Source organism: Entelurus aequoreus, linkage group LG19 (genome assembly GCF_033978785.1).
Source record: "Entelurus aequoreus isolate RoL-2023_Sb linkage group LG19, RoL_Eaeq_v1.1, whole genome shotgun sequence".
NCBI classification, from domain to species: domain Eukaryota; kingdom Metazoa; phylum Chordata; class Actinopteri; order Syngnathiformes; family Syngnathidae; genus Entelurus; species Entelurus aequoreus.
Genome location: NC_084749.1, coordinates 12627139 through 12639542, shown reverse-complemented (window position 1 = coordinate 12639542; position 12404 = coordinate 12627139). Strand labels below are relative to the sequence as shown.

General features: G+C 37.7%; 1 protein-coding gene across 10 annotated transcripts in view; it reads right to left on the bottom strand.

Annotated features, from left to right (window-relative positions):
* The window catches only part of LOC133635118 (discs large homolog 1-like protein), a 210285-nt gene that overhangs the window by 22003 nt on the left and 175878 nt on the right, over window positions 1-12404 (bottom strand). For all 10 annotated transcript variants that reach the window (XM_062027914.1, XM_062027915.1, XM_062027918.1 and 7 more), the window contains one exon: window positions 6298-6412. In XM_062027914.1, the coding sequence (XP_061883898.1) occupies window positions 6298-6412 (115 nt within the window). The remainder of the gene's footprint in view (window positions 1-6297; window positions 6413-12404) is intronic.

Here is a 12404-nt window from a genome sequence, read left to right as displayed (position 1 = left end):
CTTATGGTGTTTTGTATTGTGGTCCAAAATATTGTAACACATGTTCTATATGTATGTATTTCAAAGTTGTACAATCATACACTCATTAGGGATGATACTCGAAACCAGTTTTCCCGGTTGTTCGATAAGAAAAGAACCGAGTCCTCGGACTCGAATCCCTTTTTGAGAACCGGTACCCGTTATCGAGACCACTATAGTAAAGAAAAAGAGTTGATTCTTTATTCAAATCCCTCGGAACGAATCCCATCACGACCAGAAATGCCCCTTGAGACATCACAAGAATTTACGTCACGTAGCTCAGTCATTAGGCGCAGATAGGGAAAGCAGGAAAAACAATGGAATAATAAAGTTCAAAACAAAAGGTATAATCCAATGAATAACTTTACTGAGAGATTTAAACAGGGTACAAACACATGACGAACACTTTTACGACCAACCGGAAACAGCAACCAGGCTAGCAACGCAGCTCCTTTACGGCAGCTGTCACAACGTTCTTAAAGCAACCGCAGCACATACATATATATACAACATATATGACATCTCCCTTTTTTAACTTTTGTTTTTCTTTCCTTGTAAACAAAACAAAATCACACTGTATATGTGTTGTCTGTCTAATTATAAAGAATGCAGACGAGGCGTGTTGGCTGAGTTCTTGACGTTTACTTTCACAGGTGACGACATCCAACAACACTTTTCGGGGCTACCGCGCATGCTCGTCACTCCCGTTGCATGCTGGGTAGTGTAGTTGTTATATTCCCTAGCTCATAACATCACATCTTTCCCCCTAAAAAGAAAGATTTTAACTCAATAGTTTATTTATTTTTTTAGCTTTAACTTTTCATTTTTTACCATTGTAACCACATTTGCAAACAACTTTTCTATTCATAGAATTTTCTTTCAATAAAGAAATAAAGTGCAAAAATGTCAAAGCATCATAACAAACAGTTATGTCAAATAGCAGCAGAAGTGCACTTTTTGGAGAGCTGTATTATTTTCAGTTTTCTGCCCAAGGGACTGATTTTATTTAACACTATAGTATTATTTATACACATATAGTGATCACAGAGACAGTTTGTTTTTGTGTTACTGTATATATTTGTTTTTCTGAAAAATCCCACTTAATATACTTTGGGTAACAACAGTCAATATTTATTTTTTTTATTTTATTTTTTTAGCGGGGTAACAGTCAATATTTATTTATTTATTAGATGTATTTTTTTTTATATAATAAAAGTGAGCTTTTGTTAAACCAAATATTGTGTGCTTTTTTCCATATACAACAACCTATCTGGACTCGATAAGAGAATCGATAAGGAATCGGTTCGATAAGAGGATTCGATAATAGGCTCGAACTCGATAATTTCTTATCAAACATCATCCCTAACACTCATTAAACCCTTATGTTATCATTTGAGCATTTTTTTTAAAAATAGAGTTTATTTAGGAAACATGGATGTTTTAAGATCCTATTAATGGCTCTTATTTCATGACTGAGGTTTGGACTTTGGAGGATTTCTTATGTTTCTGTATTTGATTTGATTTCTTGCTTAGCGCTCTACTATTGGTTTCTATTTCCTGTTTGCCTCCTTTTGCCACTATTTCTCCTCTCCAGGTTCTGGCTTCCTCACCTGTCCATCTTGGCAATCAGGACAAACCTGTTCCTGCTTGCCAAACACGATGCTATATTCATGCTATGAATATACAGGACTGGCATGGATCATTGCTAGTGTTTATATAATTTAAATAATGTAATGTCCAATGTGTCCAACCTGTCATGCGGTGTGGTGTTTTGTTGTATCTAATGCCACTTTGTAGGTTGATCAGTAGTTTTAAGCATGTTTCTTATCATTTCTATGCAGATGATATTCAACCGTTAGGATTAAGGTTAAAGATTAAAGTACCAATGATTGTCACACACACACTAGATGTGGTGAAATTTGTCCTCTGCATTTGACCCATCCCCTTGGGGAGCAGTGGGCAGCAGCGGCGCCGCGCCCGGGAATCATTTTGGTGATTTAACCCCCAACTCCAACCCTTTGTTGCTGAGTGCCAAGCAGGGAGGTTATGGGTCCCATTTTTATAGTCTTTGGTATGACTCGGCTGGGATTTGAAGTCCAACCTACCGATCTCAGGGCGGACACTCTAACCACTAGTCGTTCAATGATTCAGAGTTTCACTTTTTATCTGAGTTCTTGGAATGTGTATCCTGTATCAAAAACTGGTTGTCATAAAATTTCCTCCAGATAAATTCTTACAAAATACAAACTGATAATTGCTCCCGATAAAAAGATCCCCCTGATCAAGAACTCCTTTGGTGCTCTGGTTGCATCTGTTAAAAGCAGTCAGAAACCTTGCGGTTGTGTTTGATCAGTCAATATCTTTTGAGGGTCACTGTCGTCAACTGATCAAAAACTGTTTTTATCACCTGAGAAATCTGCTGTCAAAATTGGATCTCGAAATGATCATCCACGCGTTCATTTCGTTTCGTATTGACTATTGCAATTCTCTTTTCACTCTCCTTAACAAGTCAATGCTAAAGAGACTTCAGACGGTACAAATTGCGGCTGCCAGACTTTTGACCAGCGCACCCAGAACAGCCCGTATTACCCCCATTTTATACAGTCTTCATTGGCTTCCAGTCAAATTCCATATAGAGTTTAAGATTTTAGTCCTGACTTTCCGTGCGTTGCATGGTGGGGCCCCTCAGTACATCACTGAGTTGTTATGCCCCTACGCTTCAGGGCAACAACTTGCACCAGTCCCTCCGTGAGCTTGACAGTGTTGACACTTTTAAGAAACATTTGAAGACCTCTCTTTTTAGTAAATCTTTTAATTAATGCACCTTTTAACTACACTTTTTAATCCACTTTGTATCCTTTTTATGATGTTGCCCCTGTTGTTTTAATTGATTTCTTGTTTCAATTCGTCTATGTTTTGTACAGCGCTTTATGATTTTATCTGTGAAAAGCGTTTTTTAAATAACATCAACAAAGTCTTTTTTTTACCTGCGCTATGTCTGCCGTCTCTGCATCTTAGGCAGGGGTCCCCAAACTTTTTGACTCTGGGGCCGCATTGGGGTAAAACAATTTGGCTGGGGGCCACGCTATATATAAATATATATATATATATATATATATATATATATATATATATATATATATATATATATATATATATATGTATATATATATATATATATATATATATATATATATATATATAATATGTAAATGTGTGTGTGTGTGTGTATTAGAGATGCGCGGTTTGCGGACACACCCGCAGTGTCCGTGGGTAATCCGCGGGTCGGGCGGATGAATGACGAAAAAAATAGATTTTAAATAGATTCGGGCGGATGGCGGTTGAACCAATTCGGAAATATATATATATAGTAAATGTATAAAGAGAATCCTATGTGTCCCAGCAACAATTGAGTGCCGCAAGTGAGCGCTCCTTAATTCAGCGCAGCAGGGCGCATTTTAGAGGGCAGGCGCTCTCGCCTGCATGAATCCTGGCACTGTAGATGCAATTTTATTCCTGCATAGTGCTAAAAAAAAAAGTAAGTAGACATACGGTTGGATATGTTAAACGAATTAGTCTACGTTACCTAGGCTATACCAAATAAGACCATGTCTAATATGAAATGAGTTCGGTCAGCTGAATAATTTTGATGGTTACGTGTTGTTTGGGCGCACTACAATGCAAAGGAATTAAGGCAATTGCGTTGTTTATTGTGTTTTTTTTTCTATTGGAGATATACTACTGTGTGTTAATTATTTGGCCTCGCTTTCAAGTGAAGCGCATCTCCGATTGGCTACAATGTAAGGCCATTTAGCCTGCTTTGTTTGTCGCGACCGTCTATTTTCATTATAATTCAATTATTATTATTTATTTAATTTATTTTTGTTTAAATAGGTATGACATACATATGTTGTTGTATAATTTAAGTTTGTGCGCATGATTGACAGCCTAAGGCTTATAGGCACATTTTTTATTTATTTTTTTATTTCAACTTAAAAACGTATGAGCCTATGCCTATGCCTACAACATAGGGTATGTGTTCATCTTTATTTTCCTGCCTGTCGTTGACAATGGAGATTGTCTGATATTTTGTCATGGCTGCAGATCAATCAATAAAGGTTCATCTTTGTCGCAAAATTGTTCACTGTTTCACTGTGCACCCCGCCCTCGTCCCTATTTGAGCACTTTAACGTTAACAAGTTAATATTCATTGAAATAAATTCAGAACATTTTTTTTTACCTAACGAAAATATAGGCCTTGTCTTTCTAAAACATTTTTTTAACTTCTTAAAAGCATCGTTCTGCTTGCTGCAACTGTGCACACAAAGTGTGAGGAACGCACTCCTGGCAACAATAGTGAACACTTTCTTAATGGAAATGACAATAATATTATAATAATGATAAATACCGCCCGGGTGGCGGGCGGTTGTGGTTTTGATAAAATGTTGGTTCGGGTGGATGGCGGGTGGTAGACGACTTTCGTGATGCGGTTGCGGATGAAATAATTGCCTATCCGCGCATCTCTAGTGTATATATATATATATATATATATGTAAATGTGTGTGTGTGTATATATGTATATGTAAATATGTATATATGTGTGTGTATATATGTATATGTCTATGTCCATGTATGTATATATGTATATATATGTATATATGAGATCGGTAAGTTGTGAGTTCAAACCCAGGCCGAGTCATACCAAAGACTATAAAAATGGGACCCGTTACCTCCCTGCTTGGCACTCAGCATAAAGGGTTGGAATTGGGGGTTAAATCACCAAAAATTATTCCCGGGCGCGGCCACCGCTGCTGCCCACTGCTCCCCTCACCTCCCAGGGGGTCATCAAGGGGATGGGTCAAATGCAGAGGACAAATTTCACCACACCTAGTGTGTGTGTGACAATCATTGGTACTTTAACTTAATATGTGTCTATATGTATATATATATATATATATATATATATATATATATATATATATATATATATATATATATATATATATATATATATATATATATATATATATATATATATATATATATATATATATATATATATATGTATTCATACATATATATTCCTCACGCACAAATTGACTTAAAGAGCGCACTTGCTGCATGTCACGTTATCGATGGTAAAATGCTTTTTTAGACAATATGATTTGCTGAGTGGCTAGGAGAAGGTAGAAAATGGACTAGTAAGGACAAATTAAAAAAATAATTATAATAATTTTTTTTAAAACTTTTTTTTTTTAACTTGGGACTTCCCGCGGGCCGGATTTTGGACGCTGGGGGGCCGTATCCGGCCTGCGGGCCGTAGTTTGGGGACCCCTGATCTTAGGGATTGAGACCAACACAGACTGTAACATCTTATAATTTATTTTTAGTAATAGATTTGTATCATTTATTTGATCTTTTTTTTTAATTAATATTTTTTAACCCTGAAAGTGGACAAAGTGATTCACTTCAGTGTTTCCCATACAAGCATTTATTTGAGCCAGACATTTGGACAGTTAAGAAAACATGTGGCACTACTTGTTGGCTGTATGTACTGGAAACTCTCTTTTTCAACACAATTGCACATGGACTGTCAGAGAATCAGTGGGATTCAGTGTTACCAACTTAGCAACTTTGTTGCTGTATTTAGCTAGCCAGGGTTTGGTTTAGTTTTCTCTAAATACTGGGGTTGTTACAGTATTCATATTCCTTTTTTTTTCGGTACGGAACCTTACTACTGAATTCTGATGTGGTACACATCAAAAGTGAAAGACAGGAGGTGCTTCTTGCATCACACATCTCGTCTGGAAGCAAATACGAGCAGTCGTGAAAGACTAAGGACATGCACAGTCAACTCGTCATGGCAGTTTTATGACACCAATCGGTGATTTCAAACAATGTTACCCTCTGTATGTGTTCTCTGAAATAGTTTGCTAGCGGGTATCAGCCTGTGTGCCTGACTCGACCTTCAGGGGTCAAACAAGTGCCATGTTGGGCAAAGCGCCCCACTGTAAAAGTTGAACCTACTGTGTGATGACTTTCAATTATCTGATAGTAATAGATTTACCTGTCAAATTAACATCAGTGGTTTGCTGAGTCAGTAGTGCTCAACAATATGTATTGTTGAATACTTGATTTGTGTTTTTGCTTCACCTTCTAGCATCGCACGCACACGTACACAGCACACAGCACACTAATTAATACAGCTTAGAGAGCTGGGGTAAGAGTTTAAAGCACATGCAGTGAGAACCACGAGCTGTGTTTAAATCTAGGCATTACCTGACATAAAGTGTGCGTTTCTGAGTGGATCGAAGTGACGTAGAGCTGGAACTGACACTGCTGGTCATCATCTGTTCCCTCAGGTCATGGATCTTAGCCTCAAAACGACTATACTCTGCACACACAGACACAAAAAGAAGATTAAAAAAGTAATAAGCAACAGTAGTAATATATCTTAGAATTCTGCTTAAAAGGTTTGACAAAAGTGGTCAATATTTATGAGAATTGGTATACTGTATTAAGTGCATTTCCTTACACAGCGTTTAAATTAATATTGATTTCACTCACACACATCAACAAGGTTCTGTCAAGCAACTTCTGCTACATTACACCTGATCCATATCATAAAAGATCTAAAATACACATGCACAACCACACAATTTGAAAAGGATGCTAAAAAGTTAGTTTACATCACTATAGCCACTCTAATGTAAACAAAATACATTAGTTGCTCAGTCTGTTGGACAACAATTACGTGTAAATGAGGAGCACAGCTTTGTTGTCATAATATAATTAACACCCATATGCAAAAATATAAAACTATGGGAGCTGTCATGTATAAAACAAGACATGTGTGACTTTATCTGTGTAGTGTTGTACATGGCAGCACTGGCCACATTACACATGCACACCAATATCACACAGTGATGTTCAAGCAGCTCAGCTCAGGGTGACATCATTGGTGCAGCAATTGTTGGCTCGCATTAGCTCGTCCCTTCAGATGAAACAAACCTAACAAACTCAAATTGCTTTCCTTTTTCCAGTGTACATGATACCATGTACCATGATTTGCACTTTCTTTTAACCACTGCAAATGGCAAAGTGTTTACAGATGGCACAGGAATACTATTTCAAATTGCCCTGAACAACTGAAACCCCATTCAAGCAGAATGTCAAGCAGTAAATTGTAAGCGACTAATCAGTTGGCCAATCAGTGCAAAGAGCGGGGAGTTGCTGTCCCACTCAGCATAACAATCCTGTGCAAAAATCCCTTTTGAACCATTTTTACTAGTTGCTATTAAGCTGTTACAATGTTTCTTTTGATAAATATGTGCAAAAGATTTATACACGTTACTAATTATGCGACATTACTTGATTATTGTAGAATAAACACCAGGTTACGTAAAACAGGACTGAGTAGTACACAGATAACAACCACACAGGCAAGAAGCCTGCAATAAACCTAGCTGGTGAATGTCACTTTTTTGTGTGTGTTTGTGTGTGTGTGTGTGTGTGTGTGTGTGTCAGTGACCCTGAACCATTACTGTGGACTACAAAATCAAATTAACCGTGTGTAATTCAATCGCACTAAAGGTACACACTCAACAACCTTTCTCTGTATTTATTTTCCTCGTTTCATCATACTCGGGAAATCATCTTCCAAAACCAAATATCCTGTACCCTTTAAATTAGACTGTACCCTTTAAATTAGACTGAAGTAGCAAGAGTTTCAAACTCGAGTTATGGTTGCCCTCAGAGGGCGGGATTTAATGGTAAAACCATATGGTTGCCTTTGCAAATTAGTACAGTATAGTGCAGTTGATAATTATAATTTTCTTCTCAACATGATGGGTCAGAAATTAACGAGCAAAAAAGGGAACATTAACACAGTCCAGAATAGATAATAGATCATTTTGATCAAGACTGTTGTACAGACACATTTGATATTTTGTTACATCAAATATAATTGAGTTTAAAATAATAAGTAAATGTGTTCTTAGTACTATTAATGAAACATTGGATTTAAGGAACATCTTCTATAAAATATCTGTTAAACTCAGTCATTCTTGGCCACTAGTGGCGGATGAAAGAAAGAAGTCCTTAGACTTTCTGTGCATCTTAATGAGAGGAAAGATTCAAGGCCATAGATGAGCAAACTTACTGTAAGTAGGATACCGATGGTAATATAGTAAGCAATGCATATTTGGTTTGAAGTGTTTTGTATTTTATATCAAGATATAACAACTTACAGCACAGTTATCATAATCAGCTAATTTTTAAATTTTACATTAAAAAAATATTTTATTGTTAGACAGTTACCATTTATTAACACACTGTAACTAACTAACTAACTAACTAACTAACTAACTAACTAACTAACTAACTAACTAACTAACTAACTAACTAACTAACTAACTAACCAACTCGATTATTGGTTGTCAAAATCTTTGAAGATTAAGGGTCCAAGTTTTTTGTTTTTTTTGTCCAGCTTCTCAGGCAAATCATATAGTTGATGTAGATGCCCATATCAGCTGTTCAGATTTACTTTACAAAAGAGAAGTGTAGGATACTTCTCTTGTTGCCTTATTTGTATTTGACTTTATTAAATGTATTTATATTATCATTTGGTGTAGCCGGGCCGGAGCAGGAGGGGATAAAAAGAGAAAAAAAGGAAAACAGAGGGGGAAATTGTGGGGACAAGAGGGGGATAAGACAGAGAGACACAAACAACAGCAAACACAACAACAACAACAACAATAGAGCAACGTCAGCAAATACGATATGTACAAATATGAAGGTAAAAGTGATAGCAAAGAAGCAGTTAGCAAAATAAATAATAATACAGAAATGACAATAAGCATTATTACACTACAGATGGAGCAATACAAATACCAATAGAAATAGCGCAATTGATAATGAACAATACCAATAATTTACCTCTATTGTCAACAATACAGTTGTTCAAATGCAACAATACATATACGTAATGATAACTAGAGATACAAAAGAAAGCAGAAAAATGGAGGGGAAGAAAGAGAAGCAACCTACAGTATATTAACCTTGTAGATTGTTATAGTCACAATAGGTTAAGCTTTGTCAGTGTGCCATGTGTTATCCAGTTTACCCTAGGGTAACACCGTTAATATATGTTTGATGAAACGTGATTATTTGCATGAGTGTATGTATGTATATGGACTTGTATATGTACAGTATATGTATGTTTGTACAGTGAATGATTATGTACAGTATGTATATATGTATGTTTGTACAGTGAATGTACAGTATATGTACAGTACGTGTATATTATCTTTGTACAGTGAATGTATATGTGCAGTATGTGTATATGTATGTTTGTACAGTGAATGTATATGTACATGTATGTGTATACTGTATGTATGTTTGTACAGTGAATGTGCATGTGGATGTACGAACTTTGGGTATGCAGGTATGTACTGTATTTCAGAATCAGAATCATAAATACTTTATTAATCCCTGAGGGGAAATTACAATTTTCAGCACAATCCCATTCAAGATCAGACATACATTACAGGGAGACAGAACAGGATCAAACATTACAGGGAGACAGAAAAGGATCGCTGACAGGTCTTCCAACTTCCGGCAACCCTTACAAATTTGTGTATGTATGTGGGAGCGTAGGTACCTATGTATGAATAACGGTGTATATGTGAGTATATGTGTATTTGTATGTACAATATATTTGACTCCCAGTGTGTGTGGGAGCCAGAGTGCGGCCCCAGTCACCCAGAGAGCCCAACCCACAAACAGCAGGTGTGGCGCCCAGGGAACCAGGGACCACCGGACCCACGCAGCCAGGCCGGCCAGCGACAGGAACCCCAGAGCCCGGTCCCCCGTGCCGCCCGGAAGAGCCAGCAGCAGGCCGCAGACAGACGCGCCCGGCAGAGGACAAGGCACGGGAGAAGCAGGGGACAGCCAGCCCTCAAGCCAGCGAGAGACCACACCCCACACGGGCAAAAAGGCGGGACGCCCCGCCCAGGGGGCCCAGAGACTCCCCGCAACCGGACGGGAAGACCGCCTCCGTCCCACCAGCAACCGGGCCCCCACGAGCTCACCCCCGGAGAGGACGGCGCGGCCCGCCCAAGGCCACCCCACCCAAGTCGGCCGCCGCAGGACCGCACAACACGGGGCCACGGGAACCACCCACCCCACCCGCAGGGACCCCAACGATGGAGATGGAACAACCAGCAACTGCCCTATCGAATTCCTCCCTGAGGGAGGGGGAAATAATAAGGGTCCAAGTTGTATAAACATCACCCTGGAAAAAGAACAGTTCAAATACATTCTTAAAGGTAACTGTACTTTTTTTGGGGAATTTTTCCAATTGTTCACAATCATTATGAGAGAAAAGAAGACAAACGTTTTTGGGTTTTTTTCACTTTCTAACGTTCATTGTGTTAACGCCAATACTGCATATACTTATATATATATATATATATATACCGGTACGTATATCGTCTCGATTACTGTAACGTATTATTTTCGGGTCTCCCTATGTCTAGCATTAAAAGATTACAGTTGGTACAAAATGCGGCTGCAAGGCTTTTGACAAAAACAAGAAAGTTTGATCATATTACGCCTATACTGGCTCACTTGCACTGGCTTCCTGTGCACTTAAGATGCGACTTTAAGGTTTTACTACTTACGTATAAAATACTACACGGTTTAGCTCCAGCCTATCTCGCCGATTGTATTGTACCATATGTCCCGACAAGAAATCTGCGTTCAAAGAACTCCGGCTTATTAGTGATTCCCAGAGCCAAAAAAAAGTCTGCGGGCTATAGAGCGTTTTCTATTCGGGCTCCAGTACTCTGGAATGCCCTCCCGGTAACAGTTAGAGATGCTACCTCAGTAGAAGCATTTAAGTCCCATCTAAAAACTCATTTGTATAATCTAGCCTTTAAATAGACCCCCCTTTTTTAGACCAGTTGATCTGCCGTTTCTTTTCTTCTCTCCTCTTCTCCCCTGTCCCTTGCGAGGGGGAGTTGCATAGGTCCGGTGGCCATGGATGAAGTGCTGGCTGTCCAGAGTCGGGACCCCGGGTGGACCACTAGCCTGTGCATCGGTTGGGGACATCTCTGCGCTGCTGACCCGTCTCCGCTCGGGATGGTTTCCTGTTGGCCCCGCTGTGGACTGGACTCCCGCTGATGTGTTGGATCCACTGTGGACTGGACTTTCACAATGTTATGTCAGACCCACTCGACATCCGTTGCTTTCGGTCTCCCCTAGAGGGGGGGGGGGGGGGGGGTTACCCACATATGCGGTCCTCTCCAAGGTTTCTCATAGTCATTCACCGACGTCCCACTGGGGTGAGTTTTTCCTTGCCCGTATGTGGGCTCTGTACCGAGGATGTCGTTGTGGCTTGTACAGCCCTTTGAGACACTTGTGATTTAGGGCTATAAAAATAAACATTGATTGATTGATTGACATTGATATATGTACTGTATATATATATGTACTGTATATATATATATATATATATATATATATATATATATATATATATGTACTGTATATATATATATATATATATATATATATATATATATATATATATATATATATACACGTATATATATATATTTATATATATATATACGTATATATATGTGTATATATATACGTGTGTATATATATATATATATATATATATATATATATATATATATATATATATATATATATATATATATATATATACAAATATATATATTAGGGGTGTGGGAAAAAATCGATTTGAATTCGAATCGCGATTCTCACGTTGTGCGATTCAGAATCGATTCTCATTTTTAAAAAATCGTTGTTTTTTTTTTTTTTAATTATTCAATCCAACAAAACAATACACAGCAATACCATAACAATGCAATCCAATTCTAAAACCAAACCCGACCCAGCAACTGCAATAAACAGAGCAATTGAGAGGAGACAGCACGACACAGAACAAACCAAAAGTAGTGAAACAAAAATGAATATTATCAACAACAGTATCAATATTAGTTACAATTTCAACATAGCAGTGATTAAAAATCCCTCATTGACATTATCATTAGACATTTATATATATATAAAAAAAAAAAGAACAATAGTGTCACAGTGGCTTACACTTGCATCGCATCTCATAAGCTTGACAACACACTGTGTCCAATATTTTCACAAAGATAAAATAAGTCATATTTTTGGTTCATTTAATAGTTAAACAAATTTACATTATTGCAATCAGTTGATAAAACATTGTCCTTTACAATTATAAAAATCGTTTTTGAATCGAGAATCGTGTTGAATTGAAAAAAAAATATCGATTTTTAATCGAATCGTGACCCCAAGAATCGATATTGAATCGAATCGTGGGA